This window comes from Girardinichthys multiradiatus, chromosome 12 (assembly GCF_021462225.1).
Source record: "Girardinichthys multiradiatus isolate DD_20200921_A chromosome 12, DD_fGirMul_XY1, whole genome shotgun sequence".
Classification (NCBI taxonomy): domain Eukaryota; kingdom Metazoa; phylum Chordata; class Actinopteri; order Cyprinodontiformes; family Goodeidae; genus Girardinichthys; species Girardinichthys multiradiatus.
Genome location: NC_061805.1, coordinates 37946293 through 37973213, shown reverse-complemented (window position 1 = coordinate 37973213; position 26921 = coordinate 37946293). Strand labels below are relative to the sequence as shown.

The window sequence follows — 26921 nt, the reverse complement described above, 5'->3', positions numbered from 1 at the left end:
CCTACAATTATTTAAGGTGCTCTTAAGAGTCTTTCAGTGACCTAGTTATCTTTGGATGTATGGAGCGTAGAGTAATGTAGGACTGCCCCTCCCCAACCTGTTGCTCCTCACTGACTGCTACACTTTTTGCTTCCTTAATCAAAAAAAGGCAAATTTGGCTATTTGGAAATATTTCTTGTCACAAAAAACACATGAGGTTATCGCGGAAAACTGAAGGAGTGCTACTGGATGATTTTATTACGGCAACACTCTTTTAAAACCACAGTTGGCTGGCTAGGAGCAGCCAGAGCTGATAGCCAATAGCTAACTAGCTATCATCAGCCTCTTTTACTAATGGGATTCTTATAAAGAGCAGAGTGGGTGATGAAAATTGATGATATTCTGTAAAATAGGCTCTTGGAAACTCATTGATTTTCACAGATGATTATATTTTTATTTACTTTTATGAAACAACATTAAAACAGTAAATGAATGCCATCAAACCCCTTGTTCTACATAAAAAGAAGTGTTTTTCACTTCATTTAGTGAAACCATCTTTTTTTTTCCCGAGGATATCAAACAATGAGACCGTCATGCTGGACAATACCTATGTAGGACATATGGTTTTTTTTATGCTCTTCATTGTATAAAAGCAACTGTCTGTCTTTTATGCTCTCCGTTCACAGGACAGATAAAAATAAAAGCTATGACATGATCAAAAAGCTGTCCGATATTTACCAGTCTGACAGGGACTATTTGAAGGTGTGTACATTTCAAATCTCAAGCATGCAGGTTTGGTTAAAACAATGTTTAAAAATGTATTTTTCACACAATATAATTTATTTTTCATGTATTTGTGGGCAGCTGGCTAAGGTTTGTCTCCAGCTCATCCAGCTGAAGGAAGATGAGGGTGTGGATAAGAAGGAGTTAGTGCAGTTGTTGCAAAACATGACCCAATTCCTCTCTGACGGCATCAGCAATGAGGAGCAGGACAATGAGACTCAACAGCATGTAAGCTTACCTCACATGTGGGCTTATGCTCAGCTGTATGTAATAGTTCAGTAACGTCTAACATCATGTACTGTCTTATTGGGAATGTACACCAAGTTTAACTTGTTTGCATGTGCCTGATTTGTTTGATGATCAGCTGATAACAGCATTTGAGAAGGCCATGATTCTGATTGAACCTGTGCCAGGAGAGGAGCACAAGAAGCTGTCGACTGGTTATATTAAATGTCTTTCGAAAGTGAGTGCAGCCTTTCTTATGTCAGCCTCATTTCTTAGACGTTTAAAGAATGTTCATGCTTGAGATGAAAGATGACTTTTCACTTATTAAATCTGCTTTTATCGCAGCTACCACATGAAGAAGGCAAAATGAAAGAGGCATGCCAGTCCATGTTGTCTGTGTACCCAAGACAAACCTATCCTCTCGAGGTTCTTAGCAGTCACTACCTTAAAACAAGTAAGCTACTGTTGTCTTACACATACTCATTAGAGGCTTTTTATGATATTGTGGAGTAATTTTTTTTAGGGAAGGAAAGCTTTTCTGTCAGAAACTTTGCATGCATGCATTGAAAGAAATACAATCAGGTTTGTTTATAATTTAAATCAGCATCATACCCATTGAACAACACAGAGTTCATATTACAACTAGGTCAAAACAACATTCCAGATAATGTTGTAAATAATATGCATCAATCTCACTGTAATAGCAAGCAAAGTGTCAGACATACTATGAGGCAGAAGGATCAGCAGAAAACTCTTATCACTCAACTATCAAACAGCTTTCAGGGAATAAAGAAGAAAATTCAAGACGGCGGGCACAGAGTCTAAAAATATTCACACCACAGGCAGATTTAAAGGTAAAACTGTTTCTATTCAACCAAAAACACGGTTTCTGATAGAGAAAGAGATGGCCATTTTTTAAAGGTATTTGAACGATTTTTCTTTTCTGATGAGGTTACAAGGCCGCCTTGCTATCACCCTAATCTTTAAAACCCTCCAAAAATTCTCTATCAGATTCATGTCAGGACAGTAAAAATATTTCTAGCCAGAAGAAACATGTTGGTGAAAACAAAATATCACTTTAAACCTAAATCTGAAGTCAAGAGATTATACAAAAATTAAATATAATGTTTTTTTGCAAATCATTTCAACAAAATTTTCAGTGCCCTCCATCATGGCTTCATCTTTATGTTTTTCAGCACTTCCACTTGCTTGTTTAGCATCATATCCATAATATTCCTGTTTCTAACACAACACAAAGTGATTTACAATTTGAAATCTAACTTTACATAAAGGGAAATAAAACAAATCTAGTACATGCCTTCTCTATTCACGTTGTATAACGATTAAATGAAATGGCCAATCTGATCAAATGTTTGTTTTACTTTGAAGATAACATGGATGAGGATGCAGTCAGCTGTTTTTCCAGACTCCTGGAACTAGTCCCTAACAATGGATTGGGTCACCTGGGTCTTGGTACCAAAGCTCTGCTGGAGGGAAGGTATAAAGAAGCTGTCGATGAGCTGGCAAAGGGTTAGTTTTCCACTATTTATGTGAATGTTGTTCACAGTGTTTATAATTGTTCCTAACCCACCCACTCTGTTTTGTTAGGCATAGAGACGATGAGCTCAGCAACAGGATGGTACAGCCTGGCTGAGGCTCAGTTTAAAATACACAGATACTCTGACAGCGCTGCATCTTGCACACAAGGTATGTTTTATGGCTGCTTTTCATTGTTGTAGATGCAAATTTGGCCTGACTACACATCTCACTTCACCCAGATGAACGCTGTTACTTCTTTATCTGTCACTGGTCATAATTAGTTCTAGTCTAGAGTTTTAGAGTGAGCCTTCAAATGAAGTTTAAAGAAGTTGTTTGTTCTTGTGTGTTGTTAAAAAAATATACTGAACCACTGTTTGTTTGATTCTTTTAGGCTTAAATGTTTGTATGTCCGATGACAAGAAGCAAAAGGACAAACTCCTTCGACTGAAGCTGGAGGCTTTAGTAAGAAGTGAAGGAGAGCAGGGCGCCGATCAGGCTTTGGAGACATTTTCCCAGGTATTTATCGCAGGTATATATTACATGTAGAACAGCTTTAAACTTAAGATAAAAACTCACCAGGGGAATAGACATTTTGAACATAAATATGTAACAATGTTATAATGTTAAAATATCTAAATGAATCCTGTCATCTATGAAGATCTTACACAAACTGTTCACTGCTTAATTTTGTATTCTGCTCTTCATGACCTTTTATGAGAAAAGGAAGGCTTGATTTAAAACATAGTGGGTTGGCTTTAAATATGGCCAACTAAATATGATGAGCTATGTTCATTTTTGAATTACAAGTCCGCACAAACAATATCTATGTCGACGAGAGTCATTTTGTAAAGCTTTAAAAAAAAAATGGAATAATTAAAAACATTTCTTAACAGATGCTAAATAGCAGCAATTTTGAGAGTAAATAAATAATTAATTTGTCTCCCATTGTTTTCTTCTGGTCCAACCGGATGTAATATTATATTAAACTGTAATCCTGTAAATAATGAGGCCAAATTCAGTGGTCCTATATAATAAACATGTTTAATTCTTTTCCTATTGCCAAATTCAATTTGATCTTTTTTGTGCTTAGTGTATCTACGTTAACATTTTGGTACGGTGACCTTTCCTTTAAACATAGAAACAAGCTAATTTAGGCGAAGCTAATTTCTGCTCTAAGCCAATAAGATTATTGGCTTAGAGCAGAAATGATATGATGGATCCATGCATAAGAAAGCTGCTCAGATCTACAAAGACTCTGATCCTCTTCACTCATTGTTTTAGCTGATGCCATCTGGCAGAAGACTTTTAGTAGCACTGGTGTAAAAAAAAAAAACATGCTATAGGAAAGCTATCAGCTGGAAGGTTTTTGATCAAGAAAATACAGAAAAATTGTTTTTACTTGCATCCAACGTTCTGACAAATCACATTTTTTTTTTTTGCCTGTTTCTTGTTTTGTTTTTTGGGTCGGGCTAAAATTGGACTAATTTGTTTTAGCTTTGTACATTTTAGAATTTATTTTTATGGTCTTGGTAGATGCTGAGAGGTAAATTTCCATTTAATGTACATTTAATGATCAATCAATGATCTTGTTAAAAAGTTCAGCAGATACCAGAGTTGGTTTACAGATGAATTATGAAGATGAATTGTTATATACATAGATAATGCTTTTGTACACATCACAACCGATTTATCTCTCTGTACTTATAATACTTTGATTTTATTTATGTATCTTTTTAGATTACACAGGCTGAAAAAGATCCGGTTCTGTTGGCCCTGAAAGGACGTGCATACCTCAACAAAGGACAGATTGATCAATCACTCAAGGTTGAAAACTTTTTGCCCCTGAGTTATATCACTGGGATGTTATCTCATCATGACCATAAGACTTGCAGTATTTCATTAGATAAATATCAACTAAATATTTCAGATTATGCTGAGACCAAACAGAGAGCTGGGCTGCACGGTGGCGCAGTTGGTAGCACTGTTGCCTTGCAGCAAGAAGGTCCTGGGTTCGATTCCATGCAGAAAGACCTGGGGTCTTTCTGCATGGAGTTTGCATGTTCTCCCCATGTGTGGGTTCTCACCGGGTACTCCGGCTTCCTCCCACAGTCCAAAGACATGCCTGTTAGGTTAATTGGTCACTCTAAATTGCCCTTCGGTGTATGAATGAGTGTGTGCATGGTTGTTTGTGTGTTGCCCTGCAATGGACTGGCGACCTGTCCAGGGTGTACCCCGCCTTTTGCCCATAGACTGCTGGAGATAGGCACCAGCTCCCCCGCGACCCACTATGGAATAAGCGGTAGAAAATGACTGACTGACTGACTGACAAACAGAGAGCTATACTAATGAAATGATTTATTTCTAAAAGCTGTTGTCGGAGCTCGAAGGTTCCAATCCAAACCTGTCGCAGGGAATGACTCTGAGAGGACTGGCACATTTAGCTGAAGGTCAGCTTCAGCTGGCAGAGCAGAGGTAAAAAAAAAAAGGGCAAATTTCCAGTCAGCTGGCACAAAATTGGTCATTTATCTTGAGATTTCTCCTGTTTAGCTTTTTACAGGCTACAAAGCAGACCCCAGACAGTGGGGAATATTTTTTCTTCCTTGGAAAACTTTATTGGGATATGGGCTCAGAGACCCGTAAAGACCGGAGTAAAGCTCATACATACTTATTAAAGGTCAGTATGATTACCTTGGTTGGAGAATGAAATGACGTGGATCTTATATAAGTTCAGAAGTCTATATGGTGTCAAGATTTATATAGAAGGACTTTCAGATCACACAGTGTTATTGTGATAAAAGCTGAATGACCTTTACTTTTGTGCTTAATTTGTCCATTTCAGGCTGCAAAGTTAGATCCGCATCTTGGATGTGCATTTCGGTACCTGGGCCATTATTACCGGGAGGTGGCAAATGATAATGCTCGTGCACAGGGGTGCTACAGGAAGGCTTTTCAGTTAAATAGTGATGATGCTGAGTCTGGAGCTGCTTGGGTGGATCTCAGTATGGGACAGGGAGATATGGTTAGTATCTTTTCAGAAAGTTACTTGTGTTGTTTGCATGGAACATGAAAATGTCTTGTTTTTCTCCTTTTGACCCCGCTATGCTTTCTTCTTCCTGGTCTTTTCTTTGTCTATCTCCTTTCATTGTAACCAAATCCCACAGGATAGTGCATTGGCAACACTTGAGTCAGTGATAGAGAAAGCCACTCCAGGCTCAGCTAAGTGGGCCCAGATGAGACGAGGCCTGTACTACCTGAAGGTTGGAGAGCATCAACCCGCCATAACTGAGTAAGAATTTCAAATGTGAAATTAAATACAGAACTTGAGATTAGGACATTAATTTGTTTTACTGTCAGACTAAAATGTTTCTGATGTTTTAAAGTTTGCAGGCGGCTTTGAGGGCGGATCCTGAGGACTGGGTTTGTTGGGAATGTTTAGGCGAAGCGTACCTTAACCGGCGGAGCTTCACAGCAGCTCTGAAGGCCTTCGACAAAGCACATCAGCTTCAGCCCAGCTCCATCTACAGCGTCTACCGGGCAGCTGCCATCAAACAGACTCTGGGAAAGTTCAAAGAGGCAGTGGATGAGTATTTGCAAATCACAACACAGCAGGACTATGTTCCTGCTCTTAAAGGTACAGCCTTTTGCTTCGGAGAATGTTGATTGTCACACCTTTCAGACAATTTGGACATTAAAGTTGATTTATCTAATTTGTTGGTAAGGTCTTGGGGAGTGCCAGCTGTCTTTGGCAAAGAGTTTAATGGAAGACTGCAGAGATGGAGGAGCCATTGACCTCATTCAAGAAGCCATACACAACCTCTTCAGGCAACAACTGGAAAATATTTTACTTCCAAAACTTTAATTTGAGCCATTGGTTTTTCATTACTCGCACGTCTCTCTAGGTGACCTTGTCTGTCTTTTCTGTTCTCTTCAGAGCTGTGCAGCTGCGACCAGACCTGTCTTGTTTGTGGAAGCTGCTGGGAGACGCTTGTACTGCCGTTAGAGTTGTCTCGCCAAGCAGGGCTCGAGTTGTGGTGCCAACCTTATTGACTGGATTCGACTGCACCATAAAGGATCGCATGTTGAACCAAGCTCAGACACTCAAAGCTGGTGCAAGGTGCTACCAGATTTTATCTATGCCTTATACTACTCTAAAAATATATTTGTACACTGAATACAACGCCTTGTAAAGATTTTTCACATTAGAGCCACATTTTCAATGTATTTTAACTTCTGAGTTTTGTGAAAGACCGGCACAGTGAAAAGAAAATGGTACTTAGTTTGGTAATATTTAGGAGTAAATGAGGACAAATACAAATACATTACACTTATCCCTTTTTCAATTGTAAAACAATGAAAAGCCTTGTATGATTTTCCTTAAATCTCACAGTTCTGTGCTATATTGTGTTGGTGTTTGGGTTTGCAATGTTATAAAATGTGGAACCGTTTAAAAGAAATTAATACTTTTGCAAGGCTTTGTGAAAAGTAATAACTTAAATGCTTTATTTTGCTGTAAAGTATCAAATCAAGATAGCTATTTTATCTTCCAGGTGTTACGCTCATGCTTTGAAGTTAATGCCTGAGGTTGCCAGCCTTTGGTATGACTTAGGGTTAAACTATTACCACCAGGCCAATATCATACCTTGCCCCACAGATGAACAACAACCTGGCCCCTCTTTGAACCTGAAGAAGGCACAGGAGGTAATTCAAGAACTCCTACACAACAGTTAGGCACTGTTCATTACCAGATAGTCATTAACGTCCTTTTTTTTATACCAGTGCTTGAAAAAAGCTATCCAGATAGAGAGTGGGAACCATAGCTACTGGAATGCCTTGGGAGTGATTTCTATGGGCAAAGGTAACGATATGCAAAACAGATGAATACTTTTGCCCAAATTTCTAAGCAAATGGCTTTACATTTTTACTCCTGATTCCAATTCTTTATTCTCTTTTTACCTTCTAAAAATAAATGTTACAAGTTCATTGTTACAGCATTTTAAAAATACAGGGAAGGTTTATATTTTTCCACATTTTATGTCATGGTATATGTCAGAAAGTTAACATTTCTGTTTTACCACATCAGGTCTGGAGAGCTATGCTTTGGCTCAACATTGCTTCATCAAGTCCATACAAGTTGAGCCAAATGTATGTACTGCAAATTTATATTACTGAAGAGTTCAAGTCATATTCAGGGATTTTTAGGTGACCTTTGTTGTTTTCATACAGAATGTCGTTGCGTGGACAAACCTCGGTACGCTGTATTTAAAAAAGGACAATATGGAGGTATGTGCTGTCAATTCTTTACATGCTGACATGTTGGTTGTTTTTTTCATTATTGGTGGTTGATATTTTTACCTAAGTGTTGCATTTCTTGCCATAGCTTGCACATGAAGCCTTCAAAATTGCACAGTCTTTGGAGCCACTGTACGTCAACTGCTGGATTGGACAGGTACTTTCAACACTTAAATAGCATATGTTGCAAGTTTTCCTTTTCTGTTGTGTTTGGGCTTGTATCCAACAATAATTATATTTTTTCCGATGTCCAAAGCCGAGAAAGAGTTTAAAAGCTCAACAGAAAACAGCCAAAAGTTGCCCGAGAATGGAACAGCTTATTGAGGCATTAATGGTTAGCCCAGTGGTCGCTCAAGATCAAAGTTGTGATGTTTGCAGCACAAACTTGAGTTGAGAAGGTTAAGATTTATATGTTCCTTTATTCACTAAGGAGGAGGTAGTCAGTAGATATATTCTTTAAGATCATTAGGTTGGAGGCCTAGAACACCAAAAGCCTATGGAGGGTTTTAAAACGCTTTGTTGCTTGCCCAGTTTCCCTGAGTTTGCCACAGTGCTGAATGACAACTTGTAATACAAGAAGTATTGAGGTTGATGTTGTTATATTTGCTAGGTTCTGACCTGATTGGTGCATCAGCCCTCCCTTTTTTTGAAAGTCTCACTCATTTTACATATAATTAGACCCATTTTTTACTAGTGAATCTTTCCTAGACTATAGTAACATAACTGCCAAAATGTTATTCCTTATTTGTGTCCTTCATGAAGTACCCGTCTTTCTGTTGTTCCCTCCTAGCTTTCATCTGTTCTTCCTTCTGTCATTTCTTTCTTGAGTCCTCCTGTCATTTTTTATTTCTTGTTATCTTTCCAGGATCCATATTTAAAATCTGCCCAAATGTATAGATTTATAAATTTATTTAAAATAAACATAAAGGACTGAGAACTGTGGGGAGTCTGGAAAAGTCCGGAATTGTTTCCTGAAATATTTGTAGGAATCCCGTAATACTGATATACAGTCAGTCTTTCATTTGGCTGAATACCAGAAAGAAATGAGTCTCTGCTATAGCTAATTGTTGTGGGTGAACATCTTTTAGGAACGTTTGGAGGAAGTGGTTAGGGCCAAGATATCATTGGACATCAGCAGATGATTTGTACCGATACTGGGCAAATAAAAAGTAAAAGTCACAGCGGGGAAACAAATTCTTACATGAGAAACTTTATGCTCACAAACAAAACTCGCATTCACCTCAAAGGTCTGGCAGCTGACTTCGCTGCAGCCATCCATCTTCACTCCGTCATTAACACTGTTGGGTTGCTTGTGTCTCAGCCTTATTTCTATAGTTCTGGAGGAACAGTGTTTTGAATAGAAAGACTATTTTTAATGGATGTGTAATGACGTAATTTTATTTTTCATAATTGGTACATTTCCTTGGAAGGGACTTTGACATTTTTTGCTTCTTTGTGTTGTTTCATGTTAATTATGGCTTACTGTTTCTGTCATCCTACCAGGCGCTCATCGCAGAACGCGTGGGAAGCTACGACACTATGGATCTTTTCAGGCACACCACAGAACTCAGCACACATGTGCGTGACAGTTCAAAACCTCCACCATTCTGAAACCCACTCATTAGCTAGATAGTAATTTTTGCGTCATCTTTCTAACTCCACACACATTTCAGCTCTAAGCGTTTTGCCTCTCTAAGTAGGAATAGGAACATTTTCCTTTTTATTCACACTCTCTGTTCCCTGTCTGTGTCCTTTGTCTTTTAAATGTTTGTAATATGTTCTTCCTTCAGATGGAAGGGGTCAAAGGTTATGCCTACTGGGTTTGTTCCACCCTTCTGGATAAGAGTAACAGAGACAGTGAACTGTACCGCTACAACATTGTGCAAATGAATGCCATCTCTGCTGCTCATGTAGCACTCTGCAAGTACACAGGTACATTGTTTATTAATGTAGGGTTGTTCAAAAGGTCAGAGATTTGTTGAGTTTTACTGGCTTATGGCCTAAGACTAATTTTGTTTTGTTAAATTTCTTATACATTTAGAAAGAATCCAGTCTGACCCAGATGCCTTTATTATGCTGGGTTACCTTAATGAACATCTACAGCTGAAGAGGCAGGCCTTACAGGCATACCAAAGGTGTGAATTACATTGCTAAATGGGTAAAAAGGATAAATTATTTCTTTATATAAAAATGTAACACATACTGCCTCAATCCTTATCCTCCTTCCAGCGCTGTTGAACTTCTTCAGTCCATGTCCTCTTCAGAAATATTGGTCTTTTCACTTGGCAGCTATGCCCGTGCTTTGTGGTAAAAATTTAGCATATTAATATAAGTAACTTGGGATATCTGTCAATATATATTCCCTGAGCTTCACTGTTTCTATGATCCAATGTTCCATTTGCAGCAACTCAGGCCAATGGGAGGAAGCAGTGCAAGTTTTTAAGTCCACTCCACTTCAGGATCTTAGTGACCTGGTAGGGCTGGCTCTGGCCTACTGGAGGGCGAGACTCTTCCCTGAAAGCATTAGCGGTATGACGTAAACAGTAGAAAGGATGGAAACGATTTTGTCTTTGTTTTTATGTGCCAAACTGACTGAATATCTGTGTCTGTGGCAGCATATGAGCGTGCCTTAGCTGTGACGTCCAGTGAGAAGGAGAAGGCTTATATCTTGACTGCTCTGGCCTTGCTGCAGCACCAACAGGGCAACCTAGACTCAGCCAAGACTCTGCTTTTCAAATGGTGAGTCCAAAAGCTATTTTTTTTTTTTTTGTCAAGACAGTCTTGTTTTTTGCTTGTACTTTTTGTTGCCGCCTTAGATTGTTGCTTATCATCACGGCAGCTCATACAGAACCCCTTTTTAACCCTGGTGATTTTTAATATGTGATTCAGCTTAGTCCATTTTACCTTATCAGATGCATCTCAATAAATTAAAATATCACCATATAGTTGGTCTATTTTAGTAATTCAGTTCAAAAGGTGTTTAAAAATGTGTATCAAAATAGGGTCATTCCTGCTAATTGCTCTCATGGTGTTGGAATTATAAAAGAGCAACACAAAGAACAATCACGTGTTTATTTCAAACTGTTTAATCTTTACTGTCATATCCAACTGGTCTCTTATCTCTGTGTATCCAGCTCAGTGTTAAAGGAGCCGATCTCAGAGTCTCTGCTTTGTTTGTGTGCGCTGGGATTGGTGCACAGTGATGCTGCGCTAGCTGCTGCTGCTCTGACTGAGCTGCTAAAGCAAGGTTCTGCCTCAGGTGGGTTAGTAGAGCAGCAATGTCTGCTCACTTGCTCCTTGCTGGCCCTTCAGGGCAACTACAGTGCAGTACAAAGAGAGGCCTCCAGAGCTGTTCACAGGTACACTGCCAACTTTACTTTCCTATTTTACTTTAGACAATAATGAAAAAATGACTAAAGCAAGGTCCAATGGATGCCTCGATGCAGTATTTTTCCTGCACCATTAACCTTTCAGGGGGCAAAGGGGCTATGGTCAACTTTTTATATATTAATTAGTTTTTTGTTTTTTTTATTCGTTTTTTTCTGGTTGGTTCAGTAATCCTGGAAATCCATCCCTTTGGGCTTTTCTGTCCAGAGTGATACCGCAATATTACCCCAGAAAGGCGCAGGTAACCCTATTCATTCACAGACAGGACACACCTAATAAAACCTTCTGTTGACGTTCTTGTAAACGAGGAGTATCATCCGCAATTACAGTAATTATCCAAGATGGTCCAGAGTTTGATTTTGGGTCCTTTGTGTTACAGGGGGGCGCGGTAGCTGGCCACATTGCCTGTCTCTTTAGTATGACTCAAGGGAAGGTAAAAATCAGATAATTTATTTACTTCTATAATTGATGCAGCATTTGGTTTCTTTATTGGTTAGCTCACATGTTTATATCACTTTGTTCTGTCTTATCTTCTCTAAATGTGTGTTCAGACCAAAACACCTTTTTAATGTCAGTTTTACGTTTTTCTCAAGACAAAGTGCTTGTGTTTGTGTGCCTGCAGAGGGCGTTGTTGTACAGTGGAGTGAACCAAGTGGCTTGTGGGAGACATTCTGGAGAAGCTCCTCGCAGGAATGCACTGAAGACCATGCAGAAAGCTGTTCTGCTGTGTCCTGGTACACAAACACATACGCCTTCTAAATTATCTTCAATATAAACCTAATTACTACATAATTAAAACCAAAACCTTTTACTATTGAAAACAATAATGAAAACTAAAGCTCATAAAGGGTTTTGATATATTCTTTTCATATCAGCAAAAGATATTAACACATTTTAAATTCACATTTAATTTCCCTCATAACATCTGACTAGGAACGTGGCTGTGTGAGTTTAAGTGGATATTTCTGATATAAGGAATGTTTATTCTTTTTTTAGATGATCCGGCAACATGGGCAGGATTAATGGCAGCCTGTCACACTGAAAACACCTCCTGTTATCTTTCTGGCTCTGCTCCTCACAGACGGTCACTGGAACACACTCTAATGTCTGTGGTTTCTGAGAAAGGTGTGTTCATTGGTCTCCTTTAACTACACAGCTTGTTTTATGTCTACATTAATTGCAAGGCTGACCCATTTCTGTTTTCTAGTGCGTAGCGTGGAGGAGATAGAGCGCCCTCTAGCTCAGGTTCTGGAAGGCTGGGTATTGCAGCAGGCTGTGGCTGGTCTAATGCAACAAGGACAGCTGGAGCAGGCTGAGTCCCTCTGCATGCAGGTAGAATATAAATGCTCTTTTATTTATTATTCACATCCAAAACTTTGCTTCACAGTGAAAAAAATGGTACATGATGCAGCAAAACTGCAACGGTTCTTATTGTCTGCCTTATTTTATGTCTTTATTCCAGGTTCTCAACGTGTCCCCCGAGCACCCAGCAGTGATGCTGTCACTGGCACAGGTTCAGTGTCAGCGCCTCCTCTTGACTAGTGGCAGTAATGTCCTTCCAGAGCAGGTCCTGGAGCAGCTAAACAAAGCTGTAATGATGAACCCTACCAACCTTGGAGCATGGCATGTATGTGACTGTCTTTTACAAAACCTACTAAACCTAAGTTTCATACTTTAGTGTTTTAATGGTACAAATTCAACACAGCAACAAAGCACTCTTTTGTCTCACATTAAAGATGGAGTAAAAGCTAGCGATGCACCAATAAAAATTTAGTGGCCCATTTCTGTTCTTTGGTTTTTAACCTGCAAATGTCGATTTTTGCTTATTGCAGTTTCTCTTTTTGAAGTACAGGCTAAGAAATAGTGCTTGGACTTTAACAAGTTACTTTTGATGAAAAATCATGTGTTAAAAAATACCCCAGTTCTTTGCACCTTTCTCAGTTCCCTGTGACTCTGCTTTGAACCCAGATGACTGGGTTCAAAGCAGGGCTGCACCTAACTGTTATTTTGCTAATTGATTAATCTGTTGACAGTTTTTTTCAGTCAGTCAGTCAGTCATTTTCTACCGCTTATTCCATAGTGGGTCACGGGGTAGCTGGTGCCTATCTCCAGCAGTCTATGGGCGAGAGGCAGGGTACACCCTGGACAGGTCGCCAGTCCATCGCAGGGCAACACACAAACAACCATCACACTCATTCATACACCTAAGGACAATTTAGAATCAGAATCAGAAAAGCTTTATTGCCAAGTACGTTTTTGGACATACAAGGAATTTGTTTTGGCGTAGTCGGTGCAATACAATACAAATTAAACAGTATAAACATATCTACAATATAATATAAATATATGTGCACAGTTTTAAGTGAGTGAGAGTAAATATAGAGCAGTATAAGATGCAAGAGCAATACAACAGTGCAGATGATCAGTGACCAATTAACCTAACAGGTATGTCTTTGGACTGTGGGAGGAAGCCAGAGTACCCAGTGAGAACCCATGCATGCACGGGGAGAACATGCAAACTCCATGCAGAAAGACCCCCGGTCGGGAATCGAACCCTGGACCTTCTTGCTGCAAGGCAACAGTGCTACCAACTGTGCCACCGTGCAGCCCCAGTTTTTTTCAATGAACTGATTATTAATTGGATAGCTGCTTAATGGGAGATTTCGTTTACTAAATGGGAACCAAGTGAAGCTAATACTGCCACTTATTGAGCATATGTGGTATGAGAAAGCATATTTACAGACAAAGGTTTTTTTTTTTTACCTCAAATGTCTATATGTTTTGTACAGTTTTGGCTGAATTACTGCTCTGAGTGGGTTGTTATTTCAGCTAACGGCATGTAGATTCTGCATATTATTATTATTGATTATTTGATTACTAAATTATTTGACGATTATTTCAATAATAAATTCATCACGATTAATAGGATTAATTGTTTCAGCCCCAGGTCAGAGCCCAACTAAGCGAGTCTATGCATAACTGTATTAGATTCACACACATTACTATTTATTGATTCAGTCGTCAACATAAATGCCCTTTGAATTGGAAAACTTTACTATTATTATTATTATTGTGTCAAATATTGCTTTGTGATAATATACAATTATTCAAGTTTATTTACAAATTTGATCTTTTTTTTAATCACAACCCACCACTATGAGTAGTCTCGTTATCTATTCATTTGGAGGAAAAGAAGATGACATCACGCCACTGTGTCAAAGAGCAGACACTATTAAATGGGGTTTTTCTTTTAAGACAAAACTGACACAAAATTATTACAGAGTTGACTTTTACGCTTGCTATAGCGTCACTAAAACAGTGGTCTCTGTATATATTCCCTATGGAGAATATAGATCTTTACTTTAACACGGAGTCTTTCCTGAAGGCTGTCAACGTAAATCCAGCATTCTGCATAGCAGACATAGGTTAAAAGGTCAAAAGGGTTCACTCATTCACCCATCAGAAAAACATCAGATTTTGAAGTTTCTGATTGGCCAGTCACCACTCAGACATGTCTAAAAAAAAACAGGAAGCTCATTTTGGCTCTTAGGTGGTCTCTTGATAAAAGTAACATCTTATTTATATTGTTTTGAAATATTTTTTTCATATTTCCAAGGCTTTACTCTTTTTTTTTGTGTGTGTGTCCTTCAACTCGAAGTGTGAATAGGCTTTAACACTCCGTTTATTAATCAGGTCATTAGCAGAACTTTAGACCGTATTGACATGCTGAGGAGTTGATTCAATAGTTTGATTAATGTGCACCAGGGATAAAGATGTATTAGACCAAGGATGTTTCTAAAAGTTGCAGGACACCGACCTGTGAGGACTGGAGTTTGAGCCTCTTGGTGTGGGCCAATATGTTTACACTTATTGCCAGTTGGAAGCTCTAGGGAGACCGAGCAGCAACACACTCATGATATTGTAGACGTAACAGAATAAATATAAAGTTAGAATTTGTCTCAGTGACAGATTTCACATTTTAATTTGTAAAAATTGAGTTTACACATTGTTGAATCAAGAGACATTTACTCTCCTTCTCTTTAGTGGCTGGCTGAGGTGTGTCGTAGCCAGGGCCTCCTGGTGCAGGCTGTAATGGCTTATAGACAGAGTCTGCAGCTTGCACTCCAGCTGGGTACGCACAGCTTCCAGGTCGCCAGCCTGCTTCGACTGGCTCTGCTGGCCCTTGGACCCTGTATGGTAAGTCTAGCGTGACCACAGATCCAGATCAGAAATGTTTCTAATTTTAGGGTCTCTAGATACAACTAAAGAAGAAAAACATACAACTACATTGACCACTAATGAGAATGTTTAGGGTGGTCTATAATGTAACAGATGGTACAATGTTTTAAAGGTAACGGTTTAGTGATAGAATCGTCACTCCTGAAGTCAGATGTGATTCTCCTCTCTGCCTCTTTTAAGTGGGGAGAAGTGGGGTCAAAAACTGGATTGCATATAATTTAGGATTAGCAGTTAAAACCAGCTGGTATTACAAATGATAAAGGAAGGTGCCCACTTTAACATAAATGAAGCTTCCACTGATCCATTGTCTTTTGCTTATCCGAGATCCGGTCACAGGGGTAGCAGCTCCAGGAGGGAACCCCGGACGTCCCTCTCCTCAGCAACATCCTCCAGTTCATTCTGTGGGATCCCTGGGCATTCCCAGGCCATGGCAGAATTTATAGTCCCTCTAGTAAGTTCTGGGTCTTCCCTGGGATCTTCTCCCAGTGGCACATGCCCGGTAAACCACTGAAGGGAGGCACCCAGGGTGTATCGTGATCAGATGTCCGAACCACTTCAACTGACTCCTTTCGATGCAGAGAAGCAACGGCTCTAATTTGAGCTCCATCTGGACGGCGCTCCTCACCCTATGTCTAAGGCTGATTCCTGCTACCATCCGGAGGAAGCTCCCACTTGTACCTTTGATTTCATTCTATCAGTCACGATCCATATCTCATGACCATAGGTGAAGGTCGGAACCTAGACCGACCAGTAAATTGAGAGCTTTGCTTTTTGGCCCTGCTTCCCCACAATAGACCGGAACTGTGTCCATATTACTGCAGCTGAAACTCCAATCCGCCTGTCCTTCTCCCGTTCCATCCCACCATCACTCATCAGTGTGTCATGAATAAACAAAAAAAGATGCACTAAAAATATACATAAATTTGAGATAAAGCCTTTTTTCCTGACAATGATAAAATCTTAATTTCAATCCAATATTATCCGTCTTTGCAGACACAGCTCTTACTGTGAATATGTTAAATGTAATAACATAAACATTGTTATGAATAGAAAACAGCCTTTTGATGTGGGGAAAACATGTGGTTTATTTAAGGCTGGAGTCCCTGGAAATGACTGGAAGGATCTTGTGATGGAAGCCACTACAGAGGTTTTGAAGCTGGGCTCCTCTCCCCTGGCCCTCCTCTTCCAGGCCTTGCTCCAGTATGTAACCAAGATGGCTGCAAGGTCAGTGCTTCTCCCTTTGTAGTTTCCACTAAAACAGGAACTGCTTGGACTGCTTTATGAAGCGAGTTTTTGTCACATATTCATGTGTAATTTATCATCTCAAGTGATGGATCGACTTATATTATTTCTATAGTTTAAAATTTATGTGACTACGTCTTGTCAGTATGTTGGTTAGCAATTAAGAAAAACCTTTTCCACCTTGACATCAAAATGTTCTATAGCTACCTCTAAATTGTCTCAGGGTTGGTGGTTACAGTTATCATGGACCTGAAGAGTCGATGAAAGTCTTGTTGGCAAGACTGACGTCACATCACCACCTTTTCTCACAGCATTTAGTGCTTTCTCAGACTGAAAAAAACATTTTGGTGGGGCTTTTTTGTCACATTTAAATATTTCAGATTGTCACTCAAATCTGAACATCAGACAGAGATGAGCTGAGTAAAGAAAATCCAGTTTTTAAATGATTATTTTATTTATTAGGGAGAAAAAAACTATCCAAACCAACTAGGCCCTATGTAAGAAAAGTACAGTGGCTTATAAAAGTATTCATACCCCTTGAACTTTTCCACATATCATCACATTACAACCTCAAACATAAATATATTTTATTGGAATTTTATGTGAAAGACCAACACAAAGTGGTATACAGTTATGAAGTGGAACGAAAGTCATACATGACTTCTTTTTTCTTTTTTTTTCACCAATAAAAAATGGAAAAGGGCATTGTGCAAAAGTATTCAGCCTCCCTGAGTCAATACTTTGTGGAACCACCTTTTGCTGCAATTAGAGCTGCGTGGTACTTCCCAGGGGTGGCCAGCCTACCAGAATTACTTCTTGAGAGCATCAGCAATTCATCCAGGAGGTCACAAAATAACCCCAAATAACACCTAAAGTTCTGCAGACCTAACTTGCCTCAGTTAAGGTCAGAGTTTGTGATTTAACAATAAGACAATGAGTGTGCAAAAATGGCATCTATCCGATAGTTCCAAGGCGAAGACCACTACTGACCAAAAAGTACACAAAGACCAGTTTCACAAAGTACACAAAGGCTGCCAGGACCTGGCTGGGCCAAACCCGAACGAGAGACGTAAGGCCATCCGCCAGTGGGCCCACCACCTACAGGGGGAACCATGAGGGACTGGTGCAAAGAGGATTGGGCGGCGGATGAAGGTGGAGACCTCGGCGGCCCGATCTCCGGATACTTAGGCTGGCTCTAGGGACGTGGAATGTCACCTCGCTGGGGGGGAAGGAGCCTGAGCTTGTGCGGGAGGTCGAGAGATATCGACTAGATATAGTCAGGCTAACCTCTGGAACCCATCTCCTTGAGAGGGGCAGGACTCTCTTCTACTCTGGAGTGGTCCGTAGGGAAAGGCAGTGGGCTGGGGTGGGTTTGCTTGTTGCCCACCTGCTCAGCCGTCTCGTGTTGGGATTTACCCCAGTGGATGAGAGGGTCGCATCCCTGCGCTTTCGGGTTGGGCACAGGTCTCTGACTGTCGTTTCGGTCTACAGTGATCGACTTTGTTGTGGTGTCGTCAGACCTTCGGCCGCATGTTTTGGACACTCGGGTGAAGAGAGGGGCTGAGCTGTCCACTGATCACCACCTGGTGGTAAGTTGGATCCGCTGGCGGAGGAGAAAGCCGGACAGACTTGGCAGGCCCAAGCGCATAGTGAGGGTCTGCTAGGAACGGGAGGAGTTCGGTGAGGCCATGGAGAAGGACTACCGGTTGGCCTCAAAGCAATTCTGGCAAACCGTCCGGCGCCTCAGAAGGGGGAAGCAGAGCTTTGCCAACACTGTTAACAGTGTGGGTGGGGAGCTCCTGACCTCCACTGGGGCCATTATCAGGCGGTGGAAGGAGTACTTTGAGGATCTCCTCAATCCTGCCATCACGCATTCCCTGTTGGGAGCAGAGGCTGGGGACTCAGGGTTGGACTCTTTCATCACACAGGCTGAAGTCACCGAGGTGGTTAAAAATCTCCACGGTGGCAGGGCTTCGGGGGTGGATGAGAAGGGCCCTTTATTAGGGGCCATCCGGTCTCTGTACAAGCGGAGCAGGAGTTTGGTCCGCATTGCCGGCACTAAGTCAGACCTGTTCCCGGTGCATGTTGGACTCCGACAGCGAGGCCATGGTTCTCGACCGGAAAAGGGTGGTACGTCCTCTTCAGATTGGAGGGGAGTTCCTGCCTCAAGTGGAGGAGTTCAAGTATCTCGGGGTCTTGTTCACGAGTGGGAGAAGAATGGAGCGGGCGATCGACAGACGGATCGGTGCGGCTGCCGCAGTAACAGCGTCACAGTGCCGGTCCGTTGTGGTGAAGAGAGAGCTGAGCCGAAAATCGAACCTCTCAATTTACCAGTCCGTCTACGTACCTACCCTCGCCTATGGCCATGAACTTTGGGTAATGACCTCCACATCGAGAGGAGCCAGTTGAGGTGGCTCGGGCATCTATACCGGATGCCTCCTGGACGCCTTCCTCGAGAGGTGTTCCAGGCATGTCCCACTGGGAGGAGGCCCAGGGGACGGCCCAGGACAAGCTGGAGGGACTATGTCTCTCGCCTGGCCTAGGAACACCGTGGGCTCCCCTCGGAGGAGCTGCAGGAGGTGTCTGGGGAGAGGGACATCTGGGTGTCTGCTCCCGCGACCCGGTCCCGGATAAAGCGGAAGACGACGAGTACGAGAAAAGTTTATGTGAACTGGTGAGAAAAACTGGAAGTTTTTGTAAGGTGTGTGTCCCGTTATGATTGTAAAACCTAACACAGCATTTTCATCATACAGACAGCAATATATGATGACAGTAGTGTGATAGTCTCAGGCTGCTTCTCTGCTTCAGGAGCTGAATGACTTTCGATAACTGATGGAAAGATAACTTTAGCTTTATTGTATCTTGAAGGAAAAAAATGGCCATCAGGTTGTGGCCTTAAGCTTAAATCCACTTGTGTTATATAGCAGAACAGTAATCTAAGGCAGACCAGCAAGTCCACTTCAGAGCAACTAAGAAAACACAAAATGAAGGTTTTGGGAGTGACAACGATTGATGGCAGTTGTTGTCAAAATGAGTGGAACAACCAGTTATTAGGTGTAGGGGGCAATTACTTTTTCACGCATGGCCAGTTGGTTTGAGTAGCTTTTTTCTTTAATAGATGAAATTATTTCAAAAAAACTTTTTGTAGTTTTTCTGGTTATCTTGGTATTGTTGTTAGATGATCAGAAACATTTAGGTAATGAAAATGCAAGTACAGAAGAAATCTCTCATGATACTAAATGTCAAATAAAAGTCCAATAGAATACACTGGTTGTAATGTGACAAAATGTAGAAAGGGTCAAGGGGTGAGAATCACCCGGGCCTGTCATGACATGGCTAAATGTCTTGGAAAATGGTCCACAGAAACACACACATTTATCGGAGAAGACCACCGTTACACCTGTCCCCATGTTGGGGTTCTGTCCTTTGCAGGGAAACGAGGCGTTTGCTGGAGAGACTCGTTTATGTTTCACCTGATGACTTCCCAGTGACGGTGATGCAGGTGGCAAGTTGGTATCTCCTCCGACACTTGCATGCCAAAAATGACCAGGAACTCGTCAACGTGAGTAAACAACCACCTTGCCCATACAGTGGCACCACAGCAGGTTCTTACTTTTGAACTGATTGTTTCTCAGAGCTTTGATAGTAAGCACGTTCTCTCTTCTCTGTGCAGGTTCTTTTGCAACATGCTAAAATGAACGGAAATCAAAGGCTGTTGGAGTTTTACACAGCGCTAACGTCTTCCTCATCCTAAATGTTGCATCTGCATCATTTGGATGTAATGGCATTAACAGCTAGGCAGGTTTCTCCACAAGCAAGGCATCAGCTTTTCTGCATTTGCTGCCAAAGGTTAAAAAGATGTGAATGTGAGGCATCATAAATCTCATATCAAAACTGTTGTTTTATTAACCTTATTTTATTTCATTTTATTTTTCTCTGCATTTTGAATATGAAATCAGTTCTTTTTAATCATTACATATTTCTAAACACCATGCAATCATGACCATGTTCAGCAGAAAATAAAGACATTTAATCATCATAGAAATTGTTTTGTATTGATTCAACATGACACTAACACATGATAATGTTAAACTATTTGAAAAATATTAAAATACTACAGTAAAATCATCATAAAGTAAAGTTTTGCTCAAACTAATGACTTCAACAATGTATTTCAGTTCTTTGTGGAAGACGGAAGAAACTGTCAGGAGAGCTCTCTCCAAAGTATAACCACACACTTCATTCTTTTCTTTCCCCAGGACTTGTTTAATTTAATTTGGCCCAGCAGTATAGTTCCTCTTAAACCCTCACAGAACAGACATGTTTGGTCATGAGTGTGCAAATGTTTTGCCCACATCCCCAGCACGTTTGCTGGACATGTGGAGAATACGGCTGTTGCTTCCTGTTGCACAGTAAACAATCAGCCGCAGCAGCCCCGCTGCCAACTCCAACACTGGGGTTTTTGGGACAGTTGGCTAGAAGTTGTTTAAGTTGTTCCAGTTCTGCGTCCGGAGCCTTAGCGATGTCCACGACCTTTATTGTTTTAGGGTCAAACACACAGTCTTCCTCTAGGCCACTGGGCACAGATTTCATGCCACAGTTGGGGGGTACCCAAGCAGTGTCATAGCCTTGCTGGCTCCAGTTGTACTGCATCGGATGGTTGTCCTTGTCTATGCGTTTGACACGGCCAACACGCACGTGCAACTTGAGCACCACACGATCTGAAGGGTTGTTGTGTAGAGGATAGCGTTCTGCTTTCTTCCTGTTACGACTTACATACACGCCCTTCCCCAACATGCCCTTTGTTGACTGCTGAAAGCCATTGGCAATGATGAGACGTGCATTGGGAACAGAGGTGCCGTGGTACATGGTGTAGACGCCCCGGTCTTTTGGCTCCTGGGAAGTCACCAGCTCCAGACGAGGAGAGTCATCATCATAGGCCACCTCCCACCCAAAGAACTGCAGCGACATCCTACTTCAATACGGGGTGATACTCAGGTCCTGATAATACCAGTAACTGTGAAGGGAATAAACACAATCATGAAAGGATGAATGTTGACTAACTGTTTTAAGATGGGAAATTTAGGAATGACATAAAATCTTCATATCACCAGTTTGAAGAAAAAAACAAGGAGATTTAGGTGTTGACTCAACCTCAAAAAGTCCGAATCAAAATCAGCATCAGTACAAAGTAGACTAGGTTGACAGATCCATAGTGGTCCAGCTAACAACCCAGAATATCTAATGTTCACTTCTTGTAGTTAGACACTACTGAACACATTCAGGGCTCTAGAGGGGTCCAGGCTTCGACTGGTCAGGGCCGTCTTATCAGCAAAAGATGGAATCAACACACTATTAGCCACCTGGTCATAATGATATGCCTGATCGGTATGACGAGGCTACAATCTCATTGCTATATTTAATACCATTCAGAAAAACCGTTTAACTTTAATTTATCCCAATGGATTAATAAAGTGATTGCTATGTTTTTCAATAAACGACTGCAGTGTTTCAGATTTCAAAGATCCAACATAAAACTACTTTTAATTTCCTGCTCTCTCTGTTCTTTCTCACGACATCCGGACTGGGTGAGGTTGAGGTCGTGTGTTATTAGAGGCAGAATTATTTTACCTCGACAAAACGTAAAGGAAAATCTGAAGCGATAAGTGAACATAAACGGCTATTAATAAGTCAGTAAAGCCAACTTGCAAACAGCTAATCTAACCAGCGAAATGACTAACTCAGCATTAGCTACATTTGATTGTTACACTCTACAAAGTACTACTGCTGTTGTATTTATCAGTCTACATATTATCTGTCCAAATAAATTTGGCTGGCATGTTGTATTTTATTTTTTTAAGTCTAAGTTTAAAGCTTACCGTCTTTGAGGAGTCGCCGGCTCTGTAAAAGTACGATACCATTCACTTTCTGTTCTGCAAATGTCTAGTGTAATTATGTCACATTCAAAGTTTCAAGTCTTCAACAGGGCGCGTTCACGTGTTGATATTTACAACTTCGGAGACCAGCTCTCCGTGGCCGGTTAGCTCAGTTGGTTAGAGCGTGGTGCTAATAACGCCAAGGTCGCGGGTTCGATCCCCGTACGGGCCATTTCTTTATTTAATTATATCAAAAATAACTTTTTGCCTTTTGGTGATTGGAATTTATTCATTTATCAAAATTTAACAGAAACGGTTCTTCTACGTTTATTTGATACTAAATTCACTGTTGCATCTTCACAGTAGTTTAGCTAAATTTATTTTCTGCCATATTTGTGTAAATTTTAAACTGTGTGTACAATGTGGAAGATCTTCGGACAGTTTATTCACCTTCACAAGGTACTCTACTACAAGAACATATTTTCCCAGATACATACTTTTTTTATTTCTTTATTTTGAAACCAAAAAATAGAAATAATAGATAATAATACAAATTGTGTTTTTTTTAAATGACAACAAATTTCTTATATCAAAAATGATAAGTTGTCTTTTTCAAAAGGTCATGGAACTCAAATCAAGTTTTATTCAGCTAGACTGAGGGCAAAAATGGCTCTTTGAGTTGAAAAGGTTGCAGACCCCCTGTACAAACCTAGACAGTGACATAAATATGTTTGATCTAAAGCATTCATGATAGCTCTTGTTGTATGTTTTTGGTTGATGTCAGATTGATGTCCTTTGTTGCCTTTAACAGGTTCTTTCAGGACTGACTTACACAAGCTTCCCATCATCTTTGAGCACCTCCCTTTTCCGTGCTTTAACAAGTCCAAAACTTTATGCCCGACCTGTCTGCTGCGTTCCTTGGTCTGCGTGAGACTGTTTGTTCGCTTGTGTTCTCTAAGAAACCTCTGAGGCCTTCACAGAACCTACAGATTTATACCAGGATTAATTTGTACATGGCTGGACTATTTACTATTTAAGGGACTTCTAATATGAGCTACAACAACATTTAATTTCCCTTTGGGATTAATAAAGTATTTTCTAATTTAATTGAATTTTGAAGGCAACTGATCACATGGGATTTTATTTAGGGATTTTAAATTAAAAAGAGCTAAATATACAATATATGCAGACCATACTTCATGGAACTTTTTTTATACAAAAAATAAAAGAGAAAACAATGCATACTTTTTTACTTCACAGTGATGCACATCCCTATGTTGGCTTGTCTCGGTGTAAAGTACATGAACGTTTGTGGTTGCAAAATGTGAAAAGGTTTCAGGGGTTGTAAACATTTGCAAGGCCCTGTATGGTTACTATTTTAAGCCTATTTATTTTAAGTCCTTTGCTATGCATTTTGATTTTAAATCCCATTTTTTATTATAATGCTTTAGTTCCTGTCCTTGTGTTTCTTTGTCACCTTTTTGTTATACATCAATGATTTTTTTCTCCCTGTTTTTATAGTTGCTGCTCTTTTCGTCGCTTTGTGGTTTTCTTAATCATGACCAAATAAAAGCCAAAATCCTAGTCGTGAATTATTTTATCTTAGGTCAGCAGAGGAAACCTGTACGTCAATTGATTCAATCTTCAGGAGAAATATATTTAAAAAAAAATGTTTAGGTTTTATAATAATCTGGTCATAAAGATGATTTGGTCAAAAGAATCAAGAACAACTCTTTTCTGTCATTTAATTTCAATAAACCAGTAGTCTAAAGAACACATCCTCTTTGCTTTTATTTTTCTGGTATGAAAGTAGGGAGAACGTGAGGCAGAACATAGAGGGATTGAGGTTAGAGAGAGGAGGAGTGAAGATCAGCAGAAGCAAAACAGAATACATGTGTTTGAATGAGTGTGAGGCACATCCAAAGGTGAAGCCAGGAGCAGCAGAAGTAGCCAAAGTGGCTGAGTCTAAATACCTATGGACCAACCATCAAAAACATTGGACAGTGTAAAATTGAGGTGAAGAAGACAGTACAGGCAGGGTGGAGACAAGTGTCAGGAGTGATGTGTGACCGAAGGAAAGCTCCAAGACTGAAAGGGAAAGTCTATAAGACAGTAGTGAGACCTGTGATGATTTATGGTTTGGAGATAGTGGCATTGTCTAAAAGGTATGAGGCTGAACTTGGAGGTGGCAGAGTTGAAGATGAGCTGAGCTTTTCATTAGGAGTGACCAGAATGGACCAGATTAGAAAGGCGCAGATCAGAGGAACAGCTAAGGTTGGGCGGTTTGGAGATAGTAAGAGAGGCAATGTTAAGTTGGTTTGGACATTTTCTGAAAAGAGATGTGAATACATTGGAAAGAGGATGTTGGAGATGTAGCTCTAGGGAAGGAGGAAATGAGAAAGACTTAAAGGGGAGATTCTTCAGTTGAAGAGGCAAATGATAGGCGAAATAGAGGCAGGTAATCCTCTGAGGGCAGCAGCCAAAGGGAGAGGAAGACGATCGTGCAGAGCATACTTTCATCCTCTAAGTTAAAGTCATCAACTAGAGGATTTTTTCAAATATGTTTTATTATTTAATGTTTCATTCTTTTCTTTTTTATTCAAATGAAATCAGATAGGGGTCCAGAGACTAGCTGAATCTCTCTCTCTACATGTATAATAAAACCCTAATGAACTGTGGAGCACTGATAACAACAAAAATCAGACTACTGCTTTTTAGTAAGATCAACAGAATTCTCATAATAATGATAATCATCCAGATTGCTTTTAGTGTCATCATTCGACTCTTATGTTTTCATTCCTCCCACAGCTTCTGTCAAGGTTTGCTTTGACAAAAGTGCTTGGATGTGAGGATGCAGATGTTTTGACCACACTTCCAGCACTGCTGCTTAATGTGAGGAGCTCCTTGTTGGGTCTTCCTCTTGCACAGGGGGCACACATCTTTACCTTTACCAGTTCCTCCTTTGTCTTGTTTAGATACTTTAGTGAGAAGCTGCTGAAGCTCCTTTTCTATTGCAGTGGTTGGTGCTTTTGCAATGCCTACAACCTTTACCCTTTTAGGGTCAAACACACAGTCTTCCTCTAGGCCACTGGGCACAGATTTCATGCCACAGTTGGGGGGTACCCAGGCGGTGTTGTAGCCTTTTGTGCTCCAGATGAACTGCAAAGGGTGGTTGTCCGCGTCAATACGCTTGACACGTCCTACACGAACTCGCAGCTCCAGAATCACACGGTCATTAGGGTTACTTTTAAGAGGATAGTTAGCTGCCTTCTTCACGTCCCTGCTCATGTACACACCCTTTCCCAGCATACCACCAGACGACTGCTGAAATCCACCAGCGATGATGGCCCGTGCACTGGCAACGCTGGTCCCGTGAAACATAGTGTAGACGCCCTTGTTTTGAGGCTTCTGCGCCGGTGCCAACAACACACCAGGAAAACAGGCACCATCGTCCACCACCTCCCAGCCGGAGAACTGAACTGACATCCTCACCTGTTTAAACCAATGAGTAATTTGACAGTACAGTCAAGATTATTCAATCTGGTTTAATGTGAGTATTCTTATCAACTTGCATTTTTTGCTGGGTTGACGCAGTCTAAATAGATATCCTGCTATAAATAAGATTCCCTTATCTTTGTACTGTGTTGCTTGCTCATATCATTGGAATGTTAAACCGGTTTTACTTTTAGAAGCCTGTTTGCAAAAAACATGCTAAATTACAAAAACTGTTCCAGGCAGTAAACATTAACCACGTACTGTCTCATTAGTTACTACTGCTCTTACCTTCGTGGGCCCCGCAAAATGCAATATAACATGAATTATGTTTATTGCTAGAAAATACAATGAAATTCCGCAACGTTTAAGACAATCTCAGTCCCTTAAATAGCCTTGACACTATCGCATTAAAAGATTTGCTGATTAAGGATTGACCCTCTCCTTTAATATAAAAAACAACTTTGGGTAATGGGTTGTTTTTAAAAAGTAAACTTACCGCTCGTGATAAACCGCAGTCTGTAAATCCAAGACCTACTTTTTGTTCTGTTAGTTTCGATTTAACCGAACAGATTATATTACCCGGAAAGACTATTTAGCTGCTGACTCAGAGGAGGTGGGTATAATAATAGAAACGTTATATGTGTGCCGAATGCTTGTAGACAAAAAAAAAAGGAATATTTCAGAGAAATGTCGTTTTGGTCTTGACGTCTGGCAATATTTATCCACAAGACGCAGAATATATATGAGATAGGTTACGGCTGTCTGTGAGCTGGTCAGCTGACTCAGCGCGCGAAGCCGAAATAGCTCAGTTGGGAGAGCGTTAGACTGAAGATCTAAAGGTCCCTGGTTCGATCCCGGGTTTCGGCA

The 26921-nt window shown here is 40.5% G+C and overlaps 2 protein-coding genes and 2 non-coding genes across 4 annotated transcripts in view; 3 read left to right on the top strand and 1 right to left on the bottom strand.

The window, feature by feature from the left end:
- ttc37 (tetratricopeptide repeat domain 37) overlaps positions 1-20722 on the top strand; it is a 21927-nt gene extending 1205 nt beyond the window's left edge. Inside the window, exons 5-41 of the mRNA XM_047381029.1 lie at positions 666-741; positions 844-990; positions 1127-1225; positions 1333-1441; positions 2377-2517; positions 2596-2694; positions 2918-3042; positions 4264-4350; positions 4895-4998; positions 5074-5200; positions 5366-5545; positions 5688-5812; positions 5907-6157; positions 6246-6348; positions 6458-6640; positions 7074-7224; positions 7303-7381; positions 7607-7668; positions 7750-7806; positions 7904-7972; positions 9319-9393; positions 9606-9747; positions 9857-9950; positions 10045-10122; positions 10220-10344; positions 10431-10554; positions 10950-11174; positions 11371-11443; positions 11582-11635; positions 11825-11936; positions 12199-12327; positions 12410-12534; positions 12665-12829; positions 15247-15399; positions 16535-16665; positions 20116-20245; positions 20357-20722. Coding sequence (XP_047236985.1) covers positions 666-741; positions 844-990; positions 1127-1225; positions 1333-1441; positions 2377-2517; positions 2596-2694; positions 2918-3042; positions 4264-4350; positions 4895-4998; positions 5074-5200; positions 5366-5545; positions 5688-5812; positions 5907-6157; positions 6246-6348; positions 6458-6640; positions 7074-7224; positions 7303-7381; positions 7607-7668; positions 7750-7806; positions 7904-7972; positions 9319-9393; positions 9606-9747; positions 9857-9950; positions 10045-10122; positions 10220-10344; positions 10431-10554; positions 10950-11174; positions 11371-11443; positions 11582-11635; positions 11825-11936; positions 12199-12327; positions 12410-12534; positions 12665-12829; positions 15247-15399; positions 16535-16665; positions 20116-20245; positions 20357-20437 — 4390 coding nt within the window. The 3' untranslated portion in view covers positions 20438-20722. The remainder of the gene's footprint in view (positions 1-665; positions 742-843; positions 991-1126; positions 1226-1332; positions 1442-2376; positions 2518-2595; positions 2695-2917; positions 3043-4263; positions 4351-4894; positions 4999-5073; positions 5201-5365; positions 5546-5687; positions 5813-5906; positions 6158-6245; positions 6349-6457; positions 6641-7073; positions 7225-7302; positions 7382-7606; positions 7669-7749; positions 7807-7903; positions 7973-9318; positions 9394-9605; positions 9748-9856; positions 9951-10044; positions 10123-10219; positions 10345-10430; positions 10555-10949; positions 11175-11370; positions 11444-11581; positions 11636-11824; positions 11937-12198; positions 12328-12409; positions 12535-12664; positions 12830-15246; positions 15400-16534; positions 16666-20115; positions 20246-20356) is intronic.
- LOC124877908 lies at positions 20581-26876 on the bottom strand. Its single transcript, XM_047381542.1, has 4 exons — positions 26551-26876; positions 25385-26051; positions 22563-22584; positions 20581-21655 (listed from the first exon to the last, which is right to left on the bottom strand). The coding sequence occupies exons 2-4, from the start codon at positions 26043-26045 to the stop codon at positions 20983-20985; spliced, it is 1356 nt and encodes a 451-aa protein (XP_047237498.1). The 5' UTR covers positions 26046-26051; positions 26551-26876; the 3' UTR covers positions 20581-20982.
- trnai-aau lies at positions 22718-22791 on the top strand. Its single transcript has one exon. It is a non-coding gene; the product is annotated as a tRNA-Ile (tRNA).
- On the top strand, positions 26849-26921 carry trnaf-gaa. Its single transcript has one exon. It is a non-coding gene; the product is annotated as a tRNA-Phe (tRNA).

What these genes read in the sequence shown, in the direction of transcription:
- LOC124877908 (XM_047381542.1), bottom strand. Translation starts at nt 26,045, where the DNA reads ATGTCAGTTCAGTTCTCCGGCTGGGAGGTGGTGGACGATGGTGCCTGT. An exon ending in ATCCAAGCACTTTTGTCAAA is followed by an intron (nt 22,585 to 25,384) that starts GCAAACCTTGAC and finishes GTACTTTTACAG; the next exon opens with AGCCGGCGACTCCTCAAAGA. An exon ending in CCGGCGACTCCTCAAAGACG is followed by an intron (nt 21,656 to 22,562) that starts GTAAGCTTTAAA and finishes GTATTGAAGTAG; the next exon opens with GATGTCGCTGCAGTTCTTTG.